At 43.2% G+C, this 23237-nt stretch overlaps 1 protein-coding gene across 2 annotated transcripts in view; it reads left to right on the top strand.

Annotated features, from left to right (window-relative positions):
* Positions 1-20467, top strand: part of AHNAK (AHNAK nucleoprotein) — a 37134-nt gene extending 16667 nt beyond the window's left edge. For both annotated transcript variants that reach the window (XM_075570075.1, XM_075570074.1), the window contains exon 5: positions 301-20467. In XM_075570075.1, coding sequence (XP_075426190.1) covers positions 301-19197 — 18897 coding nt within the window. In that variant the 3' untranslated portion in view covers positions 19198-20467. The remainder of the gene's footprint in view (positions 1-300) is intronic.
* Positions 20468-23237: the final 2770 nt, after the last annotated feature.

The following is a 23237-nucleotide window of genomic DNA, read 5'->3' as shown; positions in this document are numbered from 1 at the left end:
TCTGGGTGATTCCAGTCAAAGAACAGTCTCATATCTATAAATATGTCTGGTAATATGCAGTCCCCCCTGCATGTTTATTATTTATATATTTTTTCTCTTTACTGTACAATAGACGGCTTTATTTCACCTATAAAATGAGCCCAAAGCTAAAGTTGGCTAGTAGTAATCAGCCAGGTAAAACTAAATACACAAGGTTGGTATCATATTTTGGGCATTTTCAGGATAGGTCACTTTTATGGGGGAACTGCACCTATAATTCTCTTAATGTAGAAGTGGGGCTAAAATACACATCTCTTCCAGAGTGGAGATGACGAGGAATACAGACGAATCTACACAAAGAAGATCAAGCCACGCCTAAAGTCGGAGGAGATTTTGGAGCCAGAGACGCAGACAAGGACAATCACCGTCACCAGAAAGGTGACGGCCTACACCGTGGACGTGACCGGATCCCAAGACTCCAAGGAGATCGACATCACTAGCCCCGAGTACAAGATAAAGATTCCCCGGCACGAGATCACACAGATTTCCAAAACCAGCGTGGACACGGATGAGGGAAAAACAATGATCAAAATCCCAGGAGCTGATGTGTCCGGGAAAAGCTTCCAGGCAGGAGGAGAATACAGTCTTGCGACAGCCGGGTCTGGAGTCTCCCTACCAGGAGACTCTGTGAGCATGCACACCACCACCAATGTCCGCTATCAAGAGCAGAGAGGGGGAGCATTTGAGTTTCCCGGAGTCCAGGTCCGCAGCAATGCTAACGTCAGGACGAGCAGCAGCTCCTCAGGTGGAATTGACTTGCCAGGAATAAGTGTTTCTGGACCGAAATTCCAGAGTTCTGAGCGAAAAATTGATGTAAAAACATCCAGGTTTAGAGCAGACCAAGATGTCAGCCATAGGGGCTCTGATGTTGCTGGAGTCTCTTCCATGGACGTAGATTGGAGAGGCCGCATTGTAAGAGGGTCAGAGTTTGACGTTACAGCAAAGCCGACTGTTGACATTAAGACTCCTGGCTTGGACACTACTTTGCCGACATCAAAAGGTGGCTTTCAGTCATCCAGCGTCACCATCAGGGGACCTCAGTTTGATGTCAAGAAACCGGCAGGGGTTAAAGTTGAAGGCCTCGCCTTCGGTGTCACATCACCACAAACTGATGCTAATCTTTCTGCCCAACAAACTCAGACTGGGATTTCTTTACCAGATGTTCCCAGAGGGAAGATAACAGCAGATATTCAGAGACCTGGAATCGGCTTCACAGATCCGCACGTCGTTGATCAGGCGCTTGAAGGCAGTGTGTCGCTACCTAAGTTCAGCTACAGAGGAGCCAATGTGTCTGTCGCAGATACAAGCGCACCAAAGGCAGAGATCTCCATGTCCAGGCCGAAAATAGACGTGAACGAATTGAGCGGCGAAACGGTGGAAGTGGAATTCCCTGAAGGAAAGATGAAGATGCCCACATTCCAAATGCCAAAGTTTGGAATTTCAGGACAAAAGGTGAACAGCACAGGTAGCCAAGTCATAGTGTCTCAAGGGGGGCTCGACGTCAAAGCCCCTCAATTGGATGTCAGAGGACCAGCGATCAAAGGCGAGGTAAAGGCTCCGAAAATGGATCTGACAGCGCCTACTGTCGATGTGAAAGGACCTCAAATTGACATTGATAGTTTGGGGGGTGGGATCCACATACCTACATTTAGAATGCCAAAGTTTGGTTTCTCAGGAACTAAGGACGGAGCTGCGGAAGTTGGTGTGGAACTTCCACAGGTGAATGTTGATGCCTCTGTACCAAAGGTTGAGACCAGAGTCGCAGCTCCAGACATTCAATTGGCAGGCTCGCAGCTAGAGGGTAAGATTCGGGTTCCGAGTATTGATGTAAAAGCCCATGATGTTAATTTGAAAGGACCACATGTTGAGATGAAAGGCAGAGATGTCAAATTTCAGATGCCAAAGGTTGGGTTATCTGGACAGAGTCCAGATCTCAGCCTCGGTGTTGGATCTCCAAAGATAGAGGGAAGTACTACAGCCCCTGCTGTTAATTTGACCGGGATAAAGGCAGAAGGCCAAAGAGTAAACCTGATGGCCCCAGAGGTAAAAGCTGAAATCCCTGGGGGAAATATTCAAATGCCAAAATTTAACTTTCCCAAGTTTGGCATTTCGAGCACCAAATTGGAAGGCTCTGATGTAGACCATAGATTTCCAAAAGGTGACATTGATATATCAGGTCCAAGAATAAATATTGTTTCTCCAAAAGTAGATTTTGAGAGTCCAGAGGGGAAGATGAAGGGTCCTACATTTAAAATGCCGTCCATGAATGTTGATCTACCTAAAGTTTCCACGACAGATGTTGACCTCAATCTGAAAGGTCCCAAATGGAGGGGAGGGGCTGAATTTTCAGGTCCCAAACTAAAAGATTTAAAAGGTCCCAACGTTGCTATCAAGGGTCCAGAGGTTGAAGTAGAGGCCCCAGATTTAGACATTGAGGGGAAGAGTCCTACATTTAAGATGCCATCAATGAATGTGAATTTACCAAAAGTGTCCGTGCCTGATGTTGACCTCAATCTGAAAGGGGCCAAGTGGAAGGGTGGCGCTGACGTTCTAGGCCCCAAACTGGAAGGGGATTTTAAAGGTCCCAAAGTTGATATGAAGGGATTTTCTGGGCCCAAAGTGGAAGGTCCAGATGTAGATGTTAAACTTCCAAAAGGTTACTTTGATATGTCGGCTCCAAAAGTAGATATCAAAGCTCCAGAAATTGATTTTGAGGGGAAGGTTAAAGGTCTTAAATTCAAGACACCATCAATGAATGTTGACTTGCCAAAAGTTTCCATGCCTGATGTTGATCTGAATCTAAAAGGTCCCAAATGGAAGAGAGAGGCTGACATATCTGACCCCAAACTGATACAGGATTTCAAAGGTCCTAAAGTTGACATTAAAGGACCAAAGGTTGAACTTGAGACTCCAGATTTAGACATTGGAAAGTCAGAGGGGAAAGTAAAGGGTCCTACATTTAAGATGCCCTCAATGAATGTTGACTTACCAAATGTGTCTGTGCCTGACTTGGACCTAAATTTGAAAGGTTCCAAGTGGAGGGGAGGAGCAGACATTTCAGGCCCCAAATTAGAAGGGGTTTTGAAGAGTCCCAAAGTTGACATCAAGGGTTCAGAGGTTAATGTAGATATGCCAGATGTGAATCTGGAGGGTCCAGAAGGAAAACATAAAATGCCCACGTTTAAAATGCCAAAGTTTGGTATTTCCAGCCCCAAAGTGGAAGGTCCAGACATGAATGTTAGAATCCCAAAAGCTGACTTTGATATATCTGGTCCAAAGGTAGATATTGAAGGTCCAGAGCTAGATATTGAGAGTCCAGAGGGCAAAGTGAAGGGTACTAAATTTAGGATGCCCTCATTGAATGTGAATTTACCCAAAGTTTCCATGCCTGATGTTAATCTGAAAGGTTCTAAATTTAAGGGAGGAGCTGACATCTCGGCCCCTAAACTGGAAGGAGATTTGAAAGGCCTAACAGTTGATATCAAGGGTCCAGATGTCTGTCTTGAAGCTCCAGATTTAGATGTTGATGGGAAGGTGAAAGGTCCCAAATTCAAGATGCCCTCAATGAATCTCCCTAAAGTGTCCATGCCTGATTTTGATCTAAATCTAAAAGATCCTACTGGGAAAGGGGATGTAGATGTATCTGTCCCAAAAGTAGACGTTGATCTGGAAGGTCCTGATGGAAAACTAAAAATGCCTAAATTTAAAATGCCAACATTTGGAATTTCTGGATCTAAAGTAGAAGGTCCTGATGTGGATGCTAAACTTCCAAAAGCGAGCATTGATATTTCTGGCCCAAAGGTAGATATTGAGGGTCCAGAGGGAAAAGTAAAGGGTTCTAAATTTAATATGCCCTCAATGAATGTGAATGTACCTAAAGTTTCCATGCCTGATGTTGACCTAAATTTGAAAGGTCCCAAGTGGAAGGAAGGGGCTGACATCTCGGGTCCCAAACTAGAAGGGAATTTGAAAGGCCCAAAAGTTGACATCAAGGGTCCAAAGCTTGAACTTGAGGCACCAGATTTAGCCATTCAGGGTCCCGAGGGGAAGGTGAAAGGTCCTACATTTAAGATGCCCTCAATGAATGTAAATTTACCTAAGGTTTCCATGCCAGATGTTGACCTTAATCTGAAAGGCCGCAACTGGAAGGGAGGAGCTGACATTTCGAGCCCCAAATTAGAGGGAGATCTGAAAGGCCCAGAGGTTGATCTTGAAGCTCCAGATATAGAAGGTAAAGGGAAATTGAAAATGCCCAAATTCCATATGCCCAAGTTTGGTGTTTCTGGTTCTAAAGTAGAAGGTCCATATGTTGATGTTAAAATTCCAAAAGGTGACATTGATATTTCAGGTCCAAAGGTAGATTTTGAGGGTCCAGAGATTGATATTGAGGGTCCAGATGGTAAAGTGAAGGGTCCTAAATTTAAGATCCCCTCAATGAATGTGAATTTACCAAAGGTATCCATGCCTGACATTGACCTGAATCTGAAAGGCCCCAAATGGAAGGGAGGAGCTGATATTTCATGTCCAAAACTGGAAGGTGATCTGAAAGGTCCAGAAATAGATATAAAATGTCCAAAGGTTGATCTTGATACCCCAGAATTAGACATTGAAGGTCCTGAAGGGAAGGGAAAAATGAAAATGCCCAAATTCCATATGCCCAAGTTTGGTATGTCCGGCCCCAAAGTGGAAGGTCCACATGTGGATGTAAAATTGCCAAAGGGCAACCTTGATATTTCAGGTACAAAGGTAGATATTGATGCTCCAGGGTTGGATATTGAGGGTCCAGAGGGGAAAATTAAGGGTCCCAAATTTAACATGCCCTCAATGAATGTGAATTTGCCTAAAGTGTCTATGCCTGACATCGACCTGAATCTGAAAAGCCCCAAGTGGAAGGGAGGAGCTGACATTTCAGGACCCAAATTGGAGGGAGATCTGAAAGGTCCAGATGTTGATATCAAGGGTCCAAAGCTTGAACTTGAGGCTCCAGATTTAGACTTTGATGGTAAAGTGAAAGGTACCAAATTCAAGATGCCCTCCATGCATCTCCCTAAAATGTCAATGCCTGATTTTGATCTGAATCGGAAAGGTACTAATTGGAAAGGGGATGTAGATGTGTCTGTTCCCAAAATCGAAGGAGAGTTGAAAGGTCCCAAAGTTGACATTAAGGGTCTGGAGATTGATCACAATATGCCAGATGTTGTTCTGGAAGGCCCAGAAGGAAAACTGCAAATGCCAAAATTTAAAATGCCTAAATTTGGATTTTCTGGCCCCAAAGTGGAAGGTCCAGATGTGGATGTTAAACTTCCAAAGGGCAGTCTTGATATATCTTGTCCCAAGGTAGATTTTGAAGCTCCAGAGGTAGAGATTGAGGGTCCAGAGGGCAAAGTGAAAGGTCCTAAATTCAAGATGCCCTCAATGAATGTAAATTTACCAAAGGTTTCCATGCCTGATGTGGATCTAAATCTAAAAGGCCATAAATGGAAGGGGGGAGCTGATATTTCAGGACCTAAACTGGAGGGAGATCTGAAAGAGCCCAAATTGGATCTTGAGGCTCCAGATATAGACATTGAGGGTCCTGAAGGGAAAGGGAAAATGAAAATGCCCAAATTCCATATGCCTAAATTTGGCTTTTCTGGTCCAAAACTTGAAGGCCCAGATGTAGATATCAATCTGCCAAAGGGCAACCTTGATATTTCTGGTCCAAAGATAGATCTTGAGGCTCCAGAGATTGATATTGAAGGTCCAGAGGGGAAAGTGAAAGGTCCTAAATTCAAAATGCCCTCAATGAATGTCAATTTACCAAAAATGTCTATGCCTGACATTGACCTGAAAGGCCCCAAGTGGAAAGGAGGAGCTGATATTTCAGGACCTAAACTGGAAGGAGATATGAAGGGTCCCAAATTAGATATTGAGGCTCCCGATATAGACATTGAGGGACCAGAGGGAAAGGTGAAGGGTCCTGGATTTAAGATGCCCTCAATGAATGTCAATTTACCAAAAATGTCTATGCCTGACATTGACTTGAATCTGAAAGGTCCAAAATGGAAGGGAGGAGCTGATATTTCATGCCCGAAACAGGAAGGTGATTTAAAAGGTTCAGAAATAGACATAAAAGGACCAGATTTTGATCTTGAAGCTCCAGATATAGACCTGGAAGGTCCTAAAGGAAAAATGAAAATGCCCAAATTCCATATGCCAAAGTTTGGCTTTTCTGGTCCCAAACTTGAAGGCCCAGATGTAGATATCAATCTGCCAAAGGGTAACCTTGATATTTCTGGTCCAAAGATAGATCTTGAGACTCCAGAGATTGATATTGAAGGTCCAGAGGGGAAAGTGAAAGGTCCTAAATTCAAAATGCCCTCAATGAATGTCAATTTACCAAAAATGTCTATGCCTGACATTGACCTGAAAGGCCCCAAGTGGAAAGGAGGAGCTGATATTTCAGGAGGGGATTTGAAAGGTCCCAAAGTTGACATCACTGTTCCAGAGGTTCATCTTGGGACTTCAGATTTAGATGTTGATGGAAAGGTGAAAGGTCCTAAATTTAACATGCCCTCCATGCATCTACCTAAAGTATCCATGCCTGACATTGACCTGAATATGAAAAGTCCAAAATGGAAGGGAGGGGCTGATATTTCAAGTCCTAAACTGGAAGGAGAATTGAAATTCCCAGAAGTAGATCTTGATGCTCCAGAATTAGATATTGAGTGTCCAGAGGGGAAAGTGAAGGGTCCTAAATTTAAGATGCCTTCAATGAATGTCAACTTGCCAAAAATGTCCATGCCTAATGTTGATCTGAATCTTAAAGGCCCCAAATGGAAGGGAGGAACTGACATTTCAAGCCACAAACTAGAAGGGGATTTGAAAAGTCCCAAAGTTGACATTAAGGGTCCAGAGGTTGATTTTGATTCTCCAGACTTAGATGTTGATGGGAAGGTGAAGGGTCCCAAATTCAAGATGCCCTCAATGCATCTCCCTAAAGTGTCCATGCCTGATATTGATCTGAATCTAAAAGGTCCTAATTGGAAAGGGGATGTAGATGTGTCTGTCCCCAAGGTGGAAGGAGATTTGAAAGGTCCTAAACTTGACATAAAGTGTCCAGAGGTTGATCTAGCAATGCCAGATGTTGATATGGAAAGTCCAGAAGGAAGACTAAAAATGCCTAAATTTAAAATGCCTAAGTTTGGCTTTTCTGGCCCCAACGTAGAAGGTCCAGATGTAGATGTTAAACTTCCAAAAGGTGCCATTGATATTTCTGGTCCACACGTAGATATTGGCGCTCCAGAGTTAGACATTGAGGGTCCAGAGGGTAAACTGAAGGGTCACAAATTTAAGATGCCCTCAATGAATGTTAATTTACCAAAAGTGTCCATGCCTGATGTTGATTTTAACCTAAAAGGTCCTAAGTGGAAGGGAGGAGCAGACATTTCAGGCCCTAAATTAGGAGAATTGAAAGGTCCAGAAGTTGAAATTGGGTCTCCAGATTTAGACATTGAAGGCCCTGAAGGGAAGGGAAAACTCAAAATGCCCAAATTCCATCTGCCAAAGTTTGGTTTCTCTGGTCCTAAAGTGGAAGGTCCAGATGTGGATGTTAAACTTCCAAAAGGTGATTTCAATATATCAGGTCCAAAGGTAGATCTTGAAACTTCAGATATTGATATTGAGGTTCCAGAAGGGAAAGTAAAGGGTTCCAAATTCAAGATGCCCTCAATGCATCTTCCAAAAGTGTCCATGCCTGATGTTGATCTGAATCTCAAAAGTCCTAAATGGAAGGGAGGGGCTGACATTTCAGGACCCAAATTGGAAGGAGATTTGAAAGGTCCAGAAATTGATATAAAATGCCCAAAAGTTGATCTTGAGGCACCAGATATAGACATAGAAGGCCCAGAAGGAAAAGGAAAACTCAAAATGCCCAAATTCCATATGCCAAAGTTTGGCTTTTCTGGCCCCAAAGTAGAAGGTCCAGATGTTGATATTAAACTTCCAAAAGGTGATATTGATATTGAAGCTCCAGAGTTAGACATTGAGGGTACACAGGGTAAAGTGAAGAGTCCTAAATTTAAGATGCCCTCAATGAATGTCAATTTACCCAAAGTTTCCATGCCTGATATTGATCTGAATTTAAAAGGTCCAAAAATCGAAGGTGATTTGAAATGTCCTAAAGTTGATATCAAGGACCCGAAAGTTGATCTTGAGGCTCCAGTCCTAGACATTGAGGGTCCAGAGGGAAAAGTGAAAAGTCCCAAATTTAAGATGCCTTCAATGAATGTGAATTTACCTAAAGTATCCATGCCTGATGTTGATTTTAACTTGAAAGGTCCCAAATGGAAAGGGTCTGATATTTCAGGCCCTAAACTAGATTTGAAAGGTCCTGAGGTTGATATTAAAGGTCCAGCTCTCGATTTTGAGGCACCAGATATAGACATAGAAGGCCCCGAAGGAAAAGGAAAGCTCAAAATGCCCAAATTCCATATGCCAAAGTTTGGGTTTTCTGGACCTAAAGTAGAAGGTCCAGATATAGATGTTAAACTTCGAAAAAGTGACATTGATATTTCTGGTCCAAAGGTAGATATTGAAGCTCCAGAATTAGACCTAGAAAGTCCAGAAGGAAAAGTAAAGGGTAAATTTAAGATGCCCTCAATGCATCTACCAAAAGTCTCCATGCCTGATGTTGACCTGAATCTGAAAAGTCCCAAGTGGAAGGGAGGGGCTAACATTTCAGGACCTAAGATAGAAAGTGATCTAAAAGGTCCAGAAATAGACATTAAAGGCCCAGATGTTGATCTTGAGGCTCCAGATATAGAAGGTAAAGGAAAATTGAAAATGCCCAAGTTTGGCTTTTCTGGTCCTAAAGTAGAAGGTCCAGATGTTGATGTTAAACTTCCAAAATGTGACATTGATATTTCTGGTCCAAAGGCAGGTTTTGAGGGTCCAGAGATTGATATTGAGGGTCCAGATGGTAAAGTGAAGGGTCCTAAATTTAAGATGCCCTCAATGAATGTGAATTTACCAAAGGTATCCATGCCTGATATTGACCTGAATCTGAAAGGCCCCAAATGGAAGGGAGGAGCTGATATTTCAGGTCCAAAACTAGGTGATCTGAAAGGTCCAGAAATAGACATAAAATGTCCAGAGGTTGATCTTGATGCCCCAGAATTAGACATTGAAGGGAAGGGAAAATTAAAAATGCCCAAATTTCATATGCCCAAGTTTGGTATGTCCGGCCCCAAAGTGGAAGGTCCACATGTGGATGTAAAATTGCCAAAGGGCAACCTTGATATTTCAGGTACAAAGGTAGATATTGATGCTCCAGGGCTTGATATTGGGGGCCCGGAGGGGAAAATTAAGGGTTCCAAATTTAACATGCCCTCAATGAATGTGAATTTGCCTAAAATGTCCATGCCTGACATCGACCTGAATCTGAAAGGCCCCAAGTGGAAGGGAGGAGCTGACATTTCGGGACACAAATTGGAGGGAGATCTGAAAGGTCCAGAACTGGACCTCGAGGCTCCAGAATTAGACATTAATGGTCCAGATGGGAAAGTAAAAGGTTCAAAATTCAAGATGCCCTCAATGAATGTTAACTTACCCAAGGTATCTATGCCTGACATTGACCTAAATCTTAGAGGCCCCAAATGGAAGGGTGACGCTGACATATCTGGCACTAAACTGGAAGGAGATCTGAAGGGTCCAGAGTGTGATCTTGAAGCTCCAGATTTAGATGTTGATGGGAAAGTGAAGGGTCCCAAATTTAAGATGCCCACCATGCATCTCCCTAAAGTGTCGATGCCTGATTTTGATCTGAATTTGAAGGGTCCCAACTGGAAAGGGGATGTAGATGTGTCTGTGCCCAAAGTGGAAGCTGATTTGAAAGGTCCTAAACTTGACATCAAAGTTCCAGAGGTTGATCTAGAAATGCCAGGTGTTGATCTGGAAGGTCCAGATGGAAAACTGAAAATGCCAAAATTTAAAATGCCTAAGTTTGGCTTCTCTGGACCCAAATTAGAAGGTCCAGATGTGGATGTTAAACTTCCAAAAGGTGGCTTTGATATATCTGGTCCCAAAGTAGATATTGAAGCTCCAGAATTGGACATCGAGGGTCCAGAAGGGAAAATTAAAGGTTCCAAATTTAAGATGCCCTCAATGAATGTCAATTTACCAAAAATGTCCATGCCTGACATTGACCTGAAAGGCCCCAAGTGGAAGGGAGGGGCTGATATTTCAGGCCCCAAACTGGAAGGTGTTTTAAAAGGTCCGGAAATGGATATAAAAGGGCCAGATTTTGATCTTGAGGCCCCAGATATAGACCTGGAAGGTCCTGAAGGGAAAGGGAAAATGAAAATGCCCAAATTCCATATGCCAAAGTTTGGCTTTTCTGGTCCCAAACTTGAAGGCACAGATGTAGATATCAATCTGCCAAAGGGCAACCTTGATATTTCTGGTCCAAAGATAGATCTTGAGGCTCCAGAGATTGATATTGAAGGTCCAGAGGGGAAAGTGAAAGGTCCTAAATTCAAAATGCCCTCAATGAATGTCAATTTACCAAAAATGTCTATGCCTGACATTGACCTGAAAGGCCCCAAGTGGAAAGGAGGAGCTGATATTTCAGGACCTAAACTGGAAGGAGATATGAAGGGTCCCAAATTAGATATTGAGGCTCCCGATATAGACATTGAGGGACCAGAGGGAAAGGTGAAGGGTCCTGGATTTAAGATGCCCTCAATGAATGTCAATTTACCAAAAATGTCTATGCCTGACATTGACTTGAATCTGAAAGGTCCAAAATGGAAGGGAGGAGCTGATATTTCATGCCCGAAACAGGAAGGTGATTTAAAAGGTTCAGAAATAGACATAAAAGGACCAGATTTTGATCTTGAAGCTCCAGATATAGACCTGGAAGGTCCTAAAGGAAAAATGAAAATGCCCAAATTCCATATGCCAAAGTTTGGCTTTTCTGGTCCCAAACTTGAAGGCCCAGATGTAGATATCAATCTGCCAAAGGGTAACCTTGATATTTCTGGTCCAAAGATAGATCTTGAGACTCCAGAGATTGATATTGAAGGTCCAGAGGGGAAAGTGAAAGGTCCTAAATTCAAAATGCCCTCAATGAATGTCAATTTACCAAAAATGTCTATGCCTGACATTGACCTGAAAGGCCCCAAGTGGAAGGGAGGGGCTGATATTTCAGGACCTAAACTGGAAGGAGATATGAAGGGTCCCAAATTAGATATTGAGGCTCCCGATATAGACATTGAGGGACCAGAGGGAAAGGTGAAGGGTCCTGGATTTAAGATGCCCTCAATGAATGTCAATTTACCAAAAATGTCTATGCCTGACATTGACTTGAATCTGAAAGGTCCAAAATGGAAGGGAGGAGCTGATATTTCAGGCCACAAACTGGAAGGTGATTTAAAAGGTTCAGAAGTAGACATAAAAGGGCCAGATTTTGATCTTGAGGCTCCAGATATAGACCTGGAAGGTCCTAAAGGGAAAATGAAAATGCCCAAATTCCATATGCCAAAGTTTGGCTTTTCTGGTCCCAAACTTGAAGGCCCAGATGTAGATATCAATCTGCCAAAGGGCAACCTTGATATTTCTGGTCCAAAGATAGATCTTGAGACTCCAGAGATTGATATTGAAGGTCCAGAGGGGAAAGTGAAAGGTCCTAAATTCAAAATGCCCTCAATGAATGTCAATTTACCAAAAATGTCTATGCCTGACATTGACCTGAAAGGCCCCAAGTGGAAGGGAGGGGCTGATATTTCAGGACCTAAACTGGAAGGAGATATGAAGGGTCCCAAATTAGATATTGAGGCTCCCGATATAGACATTGAGGGACCAGAGGGAAAGGTGAAGGGTCCTGGATTTAAGATGCCCTCAATGAATGTCAATTTACCAAAAATGTCTATGCCTGACATTGACTTGAATCTGAAAGGTCCAAAATGGAAGGGAGGAGCTGATATTTCAGGCCACAAACTGGAAGGTGATTTAAAAGGTTCAGAAGTAGACATAAAAGGGCCAGATTTTGATCTTGAGGCTCCAGATATAGACCTGGAAGGTCCTAAAGGGAAAATGAAAATGCCCAAATTCCATATGCCAAAGTTTGGCTTTTCTGGTCCCAAACTTGAAGGCCCAGATGTAGATATCAATCTGCCAAAGGGCAACCTTGATATTTCTGGTCCAAATATAGATCTTGAGGCTCCAGAGATTGATATTGAAGGTCCAGAGGGGAAAGTGAAAGGTCCTAAATTCAAAATGCCCTCAATGAATGTCAATTTACCAAAAATGTCTATGCCTGACATTGACCTGAAAGGCCCCAAGTGGAAGGGAGGGGCTGATATTTCAGGACCTAAACTGGAGGGAGATCTGAAAGGGCCCAAATTGGATCTTGAGGCTCCAGATATAGACATTGAGGGGCCAGAAGGGAAGGTGAAGGGTTCAACATTTAAGATGCCTTCAATGAATGTCAATTTACCAAAAGTGTCAATGCCTGACATTGACCTGAATCTGAAAGGTTCCAAATTTAAGGGGGATATAGACATACCAGAGGCAAATTTGGAAGCTGATTTGAAGGCCCCGAAGGTTGAAATGAAAGGTCCTGAAATTGACATTCCATCCCCAAGTTTATCAGTCGAGATGCCTGAAGGGAAAGTGAAAGGCTCCAAATTTAAATTACCCTCATGGGGTTTTTCTAAACCCAGTATCTCAATGCCAGAAGTTGACCTGAATCTGAAAGGGCCTAAAGTTAAAGGTGACATTGATGCTTCAATTTCCAAGGGGGGCAGTCTCAAAGGCCCTGATTTGGACATCAGTGGCCCAAAAGTAGACCTTGAAATACCTGAGGGAAAGGTCAAGAAATCGAAATTTAAGATGCCCAAGTTTAATTTTTCGGGTCCCAAAGTCCAGGCACCCAGCATGGATGTAAAGCTTCCAAAATCTGAACTGGACATCCATGGCCCTGATATTGACATTTCTCATCCAGAAGCCAAAGTTAAAAGTCCCAAATTCAAAATGCCCTCATTACACATCACTAGTCCCAAAGTTTCCATGCCCGATGTTGAATTAAACTTAAAGGGACCAAAGGTAAAAGGAGATGTGGATGTCACAGGCCCAAAAATTGAAGGTGAACTGAAAGGACCTAAGCTTGACATCAAGACACCAGATATAGACCTTGAGACTCCAGATTTAGACATTGAATGGCCTGATGCAAAGGGGAAGCTAAAAATGCCAAAGTTCAGCCTCCCCAAATTTGGATTTTCTGGCCCAAAAGTGGAAGGTCCAGATGTGGATGTTAAACTTCCAAAAGGTGAGTTTGATATATCGGGTCCAAAGGTAGATATCAAAGCTCCAGATTTGGACATTGAGGGCCCAGAGGGGAGAGTGAAAGGTTCTAAATTTAAGGTGCCCTCAATGAATGTTAATTTACCAAAAGTATCAATGCCTGATATTGATCTAAATCTGAAAGGCCCAAACTGGAAGGGAGGAGCAGATATTTCAGCCCCCAAAATGGAAGGTGATCTAAAAGGTCCAGAACTCAATCTTGAAGCTCCTGATATAGACATTGAAGGTCCTGAAGGGAAGGGAAAACTGAAAATGCCCAAATTCCACCTACCTAAGTTTGGCATATCTGGCTCCAAAGTAGAAGGACCAGATTTTGATGTGAAATTACCTAAAGGAAACCTTGATCTATCAGGCCCAAAGGTAGACATTGATGTACCAGATGTTGACATTGAGGGCCCAGAAGGAAAGATTAAAGGTCCTAAATTTACGATGCCCTCAATGAATGTTAATTTACCGAAAATGTCCATGCCTGATATTGACCTGAATCTGAAAGGTCCCAAGTGGAAAGGAGGAGCTGATGTATCAGGATGCTTGGAGGCTCCAGAGTTAAACATTCAGGGTCCAGATGGAAAAGTGAAGGGTTCTAAATTTAAGATGCCTTCAATGAATGTTAACTTGCCAAAGGTGTCCATGCCTGACATTGACCTGAATCAAAAAGGTCCTAAACTGGAAGGGGATTTGAAAGGTCCCAACGTTGATATCAAGGGTCCAGATGTTGATTTCGAAGCTCCAGATTTAGACGTGGATGGAAAAGTGAAAGGTTCCAAATTCAAGATGCCCTCAATGCATCTACCTAAAATGTCCATGCCTGATTTTGATCTAAATGTCAAAGGTCCCAACTGGAAAGGGGATGTAGATGTGTCTGCCCCCAAACTAGGAGATTTGAAAGGCCCTAAACTTGACATCAGGGGGCCAGCGGTAGATGTGGAAATGCAAGATGTTGAACTGGAAGGCCCAGAAGGAAAACTGAAAATGCCAAAATTTAAAATGCCTAAGTTTGGTTTCTCTGGACCTAAAGTGGAAGGTCCAGATGTGAATGTTAAACTTCCAAAAGGCGACATTGATCTATCGGGTCCAAAAATAGATATCGAAGCTCCAGATTTAGACATTGAGGGCAAAGTGAAAAGTCCCAAATTTAAGATGCCCTCAATGAATGTTAACTTACCCAACATATCTATGCCTGACCTTGACCTAAATCTAAAAGGTCCAAAGGGGAAAGGAGGAGCAGACATTTCAGGACCCAAACTGGAGGGAGATTTGAAAGGCCCAAACTTGGATCTTGAGGCTTCAGAATTAGACATTGAGGGTCCAGAGGGGAAAGTGAAAGGTTCCAAATTTAAAATGCCCTCAATGAATGTTAACTTACCCAAGGTATCTATGCCTGATATTGACCTCAATCTGAAAGGCCCCAAATGGAAGGGAGGAGCTGAGATCTCTAGTCCTAAGTTGCAGGGTGATCTAAAAGGCCCTGAAATAGACCTTGAAGCCCCAGACATAGATTTAGAAGGCCCAGAAGGGAAGGGAAAACTCAAAATGCCCAAATTTAATCTTCCGAAGTTTGGTTTTTCTGGCCCCAGAGTGGAAGGCCCAGATGTTGACATAAATTTGCCAAAGGGTGACTTTGATATGTCCGGACCAAAGGTAGATATTAATGCTCCAGACCTTGATATTGATGGAAAAGTGAAGGGTTCTACATTTAAGATGCCATCAATGAATGTCAATTTACCAAAAGTTTCCATGCCTGATTTTGACCTGAATCTCAAGGGTCCCAAACGTAAAGGAGATTTAAAAGGTCCCAAAGTTGACATCAAAGGCCCAGACTTTGATCTGGAGGCTCCTGAATTAGACATTAAGGGACCAGAGTGTAAAGGGAAGGGTCCTACATTTAAAATGCCCTCTATGAATGTTAATTTACCGAAAATGTCCATGCCTGATATTGACCTGGATCTGAAAGGTCCCAAGTGGAATGGAGGAGCTGACATTTCAGGACCCAAGTTAGAGGGGGATCTGAAAGGCCCAGAATTAGATATTGAGGCTCCAGATATAGACATTGAGGGTCCAGAGGGCAAACTGAAAATGCCTAAATTTAGTCTACCTAAATTTGGCTTTTCAGGCCCCAAAGTGGATGACCCAGATGTTGATGTGAAATTACCAAAAGGTGACTTTGATATTTCTGGTCCAAAGATGGATATAGATATTCCAGATGTAAACATTGATGGTCCGGAAGGAAAGATTAAAGGCTCGAAGTTCAAGATACCCTCTATGAATGTCAATTTACCTAAAGTGTCCATGCCTGACATTGACCTGAATCTGAAAGGTCCCAAATGGAAGGGTGGAGCTGATATTTCAGGACCCAAACTAGAAGGTGATTTAAAACATCCAGAAATAGACATAAAAGGCCCAGTAGTTAATCTTGAGGCTCCAGATTTAGATCTGAAAGGTCCAGAGGGAAAACTAAAAATGCCCAAATTCAACGTTCCTAAATTTGGCATTTCTGGCCCCAAGGGGGAAGGTCCAGATGTGGATGTTAAACTTCCAAAAGGTGACCTAAATATATCGGGTCCAAGAGTTGATATTGAGGCTCCAGATTTTGATATTGAGTGTCCAGAGGGGAACGTGAAGGGTCCCAAATTTAAGATGCCCTCAATGAATGTTAATTTACCTAAAGTTTCAATGCCTGATATTGATCTAAATCTGAAAGGTCCCAAGTGGAAGGGAGGAGCAGACATTTCAGGCCCAAAATTGGAAGGCGAACTGAAAGGTCCAGAGTTTGATCTAGAAATGCCAGATGTTGATCTGGAAGGTCCCGAAGGAAAGCTGAAAATGCCTAAATTTAAAATGCCCAAATTTGGGATTTCAGGACCCAAAGTGGAACGTCCCGACGTAGATGTTAAACTGCCAAAAGGTGAAATTGATATTTCCGGTCCAAAGGTAGCTATTGGAGCTCCAGAATTAGACTTTGAGGGCCCAGAGGGGAAAGTGAAAGGTTCAACATTTAAGATGCCCTCAATGAATGTCAATTTACCTAAAGTTTCCATGCCTGACATAGACCTGAATCTGAAAGGACCCAAGTTTAAGGGAGGGGCAGGCATTTCTGGCAATAATCTCGAAGGTGATATAGACTTGAAAGGACCAAATTTGAAGGGAGGCATTGATCTTACTTGCCCAAAAGTAGAGGGGGATTTGAAAGGTCCTAAAATTGACGTCAAGGTACCTGTTGTCAGCCTTGAGACTCCTGGTGTTGGATTGAAAGGTCCAGGAGTGGAAATTGAGGGCCCTGAAGGTAATCTGAAATTGCCCAAGGCTAAGAAACCAAAGTTTGGTTTTGGCATGAAATCCCCAAAAGCAGACATGAAAATCCCATCACTGGATATCACATCTCCGGAGGTAGAATTGGATGCAGACACCCCTGATATAAGCATGGGGGGTAAAGGAAAGAGAGGCAAATTTAAAATGCCCAAAATTCACATGAGTGGCCCCAAAATCAAAGGAAAAAAAGGTGGGTTTGATGTAAGTGTGCCTGGCGGAGATGGTGATATAAATCTAAATGCCCCTGATATGGATGTAAATATTTCGGCTGGGGACACAGCGTTAAAATCGCCCATAGGCATAAAGGCACCTAAAACCCGCAAACCTCTCTTTGGGAAAATCAGTTTCCCTGATGTTGAGTTTGACATCAAATCTCCTAAATTAAAAGGCGAGGCCTCCCTGCATAGTCCTAAAGCAGAGCTGATGACTCCGGATTTGGAGATTGGGAGTGGATTAAAAACACCTGAAATTGATTTGTCCTCTCCTGGCGTTGGCATTGAGGGTCCCGATATAAAGGCTAAGAAACCCAAATTCAAACTTCCGACCTTCAATATGTCAGGCCCAAAGGTGGAGTTACCAGGTGCTGACCTCTCACTTCCCAAAGAGGACATGGAGGTATCTGGCCCAAAGTTTGGAGGAGATGTGAGGGCTCCTAGCCTGGATCTCAACCTCGGTGCCCCAGATGTCAACCTTAAAGGACCTAGTGTTTCAATAGGTTCCCCAGTGCCAAAGATGACCACCCCGGATATAGATTTGAACTTGAAAGGACCAAAGATTAAGGGGGATATGGGTGTTTCTGGAAATCTAAATTTAAATTCCCCTGGCATTGATGTGTCTGGTTCAGGTGGGAAGATTAAGATGCCCAAATTGAGCATGCCTACATTCGGAATCTCTGGCCCTTCAGTGGAGGGACCTGATGCAGGTATTGGGACTGAATTTCCTGAGTCCAAGTTTAGGTGTGGGGTGGGATTAGCAAGCATGGATGTGCTTGCTCCTGATCTCAAGATGCCTGAGTTAGTTGGGAATCTGAAAGGTCCCTCACTTGATATTTCGTCTCCAAAGGTTTCTGACCCTGACTTCGATGTGAACTTGAAAGGACCAAAGATTGGAGGTGATTTTGGCATTTCTGGTGGTTTGAAAGGACAGAAAGTTGATGTTGGGGTGCCAGGCATTGATGTGAATGGTTTAGGTGGTCAGATTAAACTGCCCCAGATGGAACTGTCTGGTCCAGATTTGCAAGGCCCCAGTGTTAAGTTTCTGAAGGGGGATGTCTCTCTATCCAGGCCAAAGATTGAACTGCCTCATGCCTCCGCCAAAATGGAAGGTTCTGATATTAGTGTGAAAGGGCCTTCAATTCAAATGCCGTTCGTACCTAAAGTGTCATCTCCTGGGATTGACCTGAGTGCAAAAGACCCAAAAATAAAGGGTGGTATGTCAGTGGGAGCTCCTGGTTTCAGTATGTCAGGTTCTACCCTTCAGGGCCAAGATAGCGACGGCCACATTAAACTTCCGAAAGCAGATATCGATGCTAGTGGAGCTCAGCTTAAAGGAGACATTCGAGGACTTTCATTCGGTATGGGGAAACCTGAAATTGATTTGCGAGGGCAGGGAGTGAGCGGAAACATTCAAGGGTCATCACTGGAGTTTAAAGGGCCAGGTGGGGTAAGAATAGCAGGACCAAAGATAGAGGGGGGTCTGAGTGGACCCAGTGTAGATGGGCAGTTTAAGATGAGCACCACACAGGGTAATTTAGAAAGTCAAACGGGTACAATTACCTTCCCCAGGCTCTTGATGCCTAAATTTACAACCTCTGGACCCGAGTTGAGCGGGAGGGAGGTGGGCGTTGACGTAGACTTCCCTAAAGCAGACGTGAGGCTTGGAGGGTCGGGCCAGGCTGATCTAGAATTGGAAGAGGGTGACATAAAAATCAAAAAGTCCAAGATAAAAATGCCCAAGTTCAACTTCTCCAAGGCAAAAGGTAAAGGTGACGCCAGTCTCCCCGACATCTCCGTGTCCGGGTCAAAGGGTGATTTGAAGAGCTCAAAGGCTAGTTTGGGCTCTGCCGAGGGAGGGCTGGGGTCAGCCGGTTTGGAGTTAGGTGGGGTAAGCGTCTCCCCCAAAGAGAAGTCCCCAAAATACGAGTTCTCCCTGTTCACTAGCAAAAACCAAAGGCACAGGTCTTCCTCTCTAAGCGAGGAGAAGGAAGAGTCCACCCAGTCCTCGCCCAGTGGTACTCTGGAAGTAGAGGGGGGAGCGGCGTCTTTGGAAGGGGGGAAAAAAAAGGGGAAGCATTCAAAGATCAAATTTGGCACATTCGGGGGTCTGGGGTCTAAGTCGAAGGGTTGTTATGAGGTCACGCTGAGTGATGATGAAAACGTCCAGGGGAGTGGTGCATCTCTGTCCTCTCGTAAGTCCAGGGTCTCTTCCTCCTCTAGCAACGACAGTGGCACCAAGGCGGGTTTCCGATTGCCCAAGGTGGAGCTGACCGTTGCCAAAAAGAAAGAGTAGACTGTTGCCTTCCTCCTAATCTGAGCTTGTATATAAATATATATATATATCTCTGTGTGTTTGTACATACATTTTGCAGCCTGATGCGATCCTTCCTGATTCAAGAGTAGAAAGGAAATTCTTAGTGAGAGGTCACAAAAAAAAAAAAAAAATAACGGAGAAAATCTTTAGCTATTCTAATAACTTTCATGCACACCTAAACCCCTTCCCTGCCAGAGAAGCCTACACCTGCAGGACACTCCAGCAGATGAGGGAGTTAAAGGGCTGACAGTGTCTGTCTATCCAAAAGCTATTTTGATATAACCGTTTGTACATGGAAATATATTTTTCCATATATTTTTTTTTTTTTTTAACTCATGTTCCTTTTTTTTTTTTTTTCGTGGGGCTTTTACAGATGCATCGTGGTTAATTAAAGACACTGTAAATTGCATTGAACCAGCGGCGAGGCTGGCATTCAGAGGATTGGTAGGCTGTTTGATTTGTCTTATACCCAGAGCAATATCATCAGTTAAAATACGCCTCTTCAGAAAGAGTTAGTCTGATGGTAAAACAACTTCTGTTTTAAAGCAGCCGCAAGGGCTAAGCTTGAACCAGAAAGTGAAACTACAAAGAGTGGTGGGAAGGAGGAATAAAAACACCAACCAAAAATCTCAATCGTGAATCAAGCCGGTAGTTTGTACAATCTCACGGGCTCTGGCATTCTCCTAAACCGGTACTGCTCATCTAAAGTAATGTGTGAAATGTATACTTAGGGGTGTTTTAACCAGTATATATGTTCACAGGGTGTCAGAGCATTAAACAAGGGGTTCTCAACTACAGTGCTCTTGACCTCTTCACCCCCCCCAATAGGTCAGGTTTTCAGGATATCCCTGCTTCTGCACAGGTGACTCAGTCTTTGACTAAGCCACTGATTGAGTCAAGTGGGCTGAAACAGGCTCTGACTTTAAACGATTCGAAGAGCGAGCCCTGTTCTGAGATGAATGTTTTCTACAGACTCCCCCCTGGCTCAATGCATTTCTTATTTGTACTATAAGACTTTTATTCATCAGATTGTCATAACCAAACTGCCGCTTATTTTGTTTTGGGGGGAGGGGGGGACAAACTGCTTTTTATTTCTGGTAAAAAAAATGTGAAAAAATGTTAAAAAAAATAAATAAATAATAAAATAAACCTGTTTTAACTTCAGAAATCTGTAAGCACTTTAATGGCAAATCATTACAGAGTGTGTGGCGGTGGATTGTTTCAAAGCAAATTAAAGCTTCTAACCTTCCCAGTGTCTCCTTGTTGTCATTATGTACAAATCCCGGTCATGGGACGCAGGGAAACATCTTACGACGTCATTATTTCCCTGAGACCAATGTGGTGATGACGAGTACAGGCATACCCCAGTTTAAGGACACTCACTTTAAGTACACTCGCAAGTAAGGACATATCGCCCAATAGGCAAACAGCACTTTGCGCATGCGCTTGTCAGCACGTCCTGAACAGCAATACCGGCTCCCTACCTGTACCGAAGCTGTGCGCAAGCAGAGAGACTAGAGAGCCTGTTACACATGCATTATTTACATCAGTTATGCACGTGTATGACGATTGCAGTACAGTACATGCATCGATTAGTGGGAAAAAGGGAGTGCTTCACTTTAAGTACATTTTCGCTTTACATACATGCTCTGGTCCCATTGCGTATGTTGTATTGTGCTTTCCAAGACGCCATGATGTGAATCATGACATTTATTTTGGAAAATCTTTTGGAAAATGGTATTCATTGATCTATTGCAGGGGTAGCCAACTCCAATCTTCACGGGCTACCAACAGCTCTGATTTTAAAGATATCCCTGCTTCGGCACAGGTGGCTCAGTTGTTTACTGAGCCACCTGTGCTGAAGCAGGGATATCCTTAAAACCTGTCCTGTTGGTAGCCCGTGAGGATTGGAGTTAACCACTCCTGACCTAATGTGTCACGTCCCTGTACAAAAGAGGTTAATATTTAGTATGTGGCTGGGACACAGAGGTGTCAACAAGGGAAGTAAATCTTCAGAGAAGCAAAACTTCTCTCAACTTTCCCTCCTTGGATGCCAAATACATGATTTAGGTTCTAGCTGTAGGCACTGGATACAAAGAAAAGAAATACTCCCCACACGTTATGCCAAAGGAATGCAGAAGATAAAGAATGTATGGGAAATTGATCACAGACTATAAAGCCAGGGTGGGGATAGCATGTAGTGAAAAAAGTGTTACAAAGGGCGCCCCTCACCACACATACTGTGAATAAGGAGTTCTGTGTCCTCTTAAGGACATGTATAAACAAAATGAAACAAGTGAAATAATTCAAGTGCGCCAATGTATTTTAAAAAGTGATCCCAAGTGATATAACACAGATTCAGAACAACAATCGTGTATAATAATCAAAGTATTAATATAGTGTATAATATAATGTAAAAGTAAATACTAATTGCAGCTCAAACCCTTTTAAAAGAATTCTTCCACCAATCCTTCTCAAGCATGTTCGTTTGTCCAAAACAGACGAGCACAATGAAGTAACCGAAAAATACAAGAACAAAACAGAATATAGGGCAATATGTTATCAAAGTAGGAACAAATCCTCCCTAAGCCTGCTGGTCGGAAAGCGTATCGCACAGCAGATGCCAATGCCAATAATAGACTATGGGGACATAGCACGGCACCCCAAACCCACCTTATCAAACTTGACACCCTCTACAATTCAATATGTCGTTTTGTTCTCCAATGCAATTACAACACACATCACTGCGAAATGCTCAAAGGACTAGATTGGTCATCACTTGAGTCTAGGCGCAATGTTCAACTTTCCTGTCTTGCCTTCAAATACTTTCTGGGCAAGCTACCCAGCTACCTGAACAAGCTCCTCACCCCTACCACATGCAGCACTTATCACCTGAGATCTGACTACAAAGACTGTTCATGGTCCCAAGGTTCAACAAAGTATCCATGTACTCCTCTCATCGTGCACCCCAAAACTACAACAATCTACCGGAGACTCTCACAGCCGCCACCAGTCGTTCAAAACTAAAGTGGTCTCAAATTTTAATTTGGTCTGTAATTGTTTCACACGCCTATAATATATATGATCTCTTACTGTGCATGCAATGTCTTGTATATAGTTTATAACACTTCTCACTTAATGTAACTATGTATTTGTAACCATGTATTTGTCATCATAACTGTGTCCAGGACATACGTGAAAACGAGAGGTAACTCTCAATGTGTTACTTCCTGGTAAAACATTTTATAAATAAAGTGTTGGACTTCAGGGAATCTTATTTATTTATAAAAAGTTTCACCAGGCAGGAATACATTGTTACCGCTCGTTTTCATGTATGTCCTGGGCACAAAGTTAGGGAAACAATACATGGTTACAATTTGGGAATTTGAGATTTCGTGATACTCACAAGTGTCAAAAGCTTATCCAAAATACTGTGGCAAATCTTAGTGCTTGTTGTCTGATTTAGTAGATGAATCATGGTATTCGTTTTTAAAACATGGTATGAATAAAATCTTGGGAGCTCCGGGTAGGACGGATCGCTCCGCTCTCACCGCTTCTAGAATGCCAGTGTACCACGAAGTACTGTATAAATAAACAGAAAAAGCAAATCTTATACTATATTAGTGAAAGCACTGTATGTTTGCCTGCCTGGATGTCCGGTGTCCCTAGGGGAAATCTCATTGGTCCCTTGGGTCGCCCGCCCCCGCACACCTCTCATTGGCCTGAGGCGGAGTGACGGGCCACACACACACACAACACAGCAGCTCTATACACACACATACACACACACACCACAGCAGCTCTATACACACACACACACACAACACAGCAGCTCTATACACACACACACACAACACAGCAGCTCTATACACACACACACAACACAGCAGCTCTATACACACACACACACACACAACACATCAGCTCTATACACACACACACACAACACAGCAGCTCTACACACACACACACACAGACACACACCCCCTCTGTCCGCCCCCCTCCCCCCCCTCACGTGC

This window comes from Ascaphus truei, chromosome 14, assembly GCF_040206685.1.
Source record: "Ascaphus truei isolate aAscTru1 chromosome 14, aAscTru1.hap1, whole genome shotgun sequence".
NCBI classification, from domain to species: Eukaryota; Metazoa; Chordata; class Amphibia; order Anura; family Ascaphidae; genus Ascaphus; species Ascaphus truei.
This window is presented reverse-complemented; position numbering and strand designations above follow the sequence as displayed.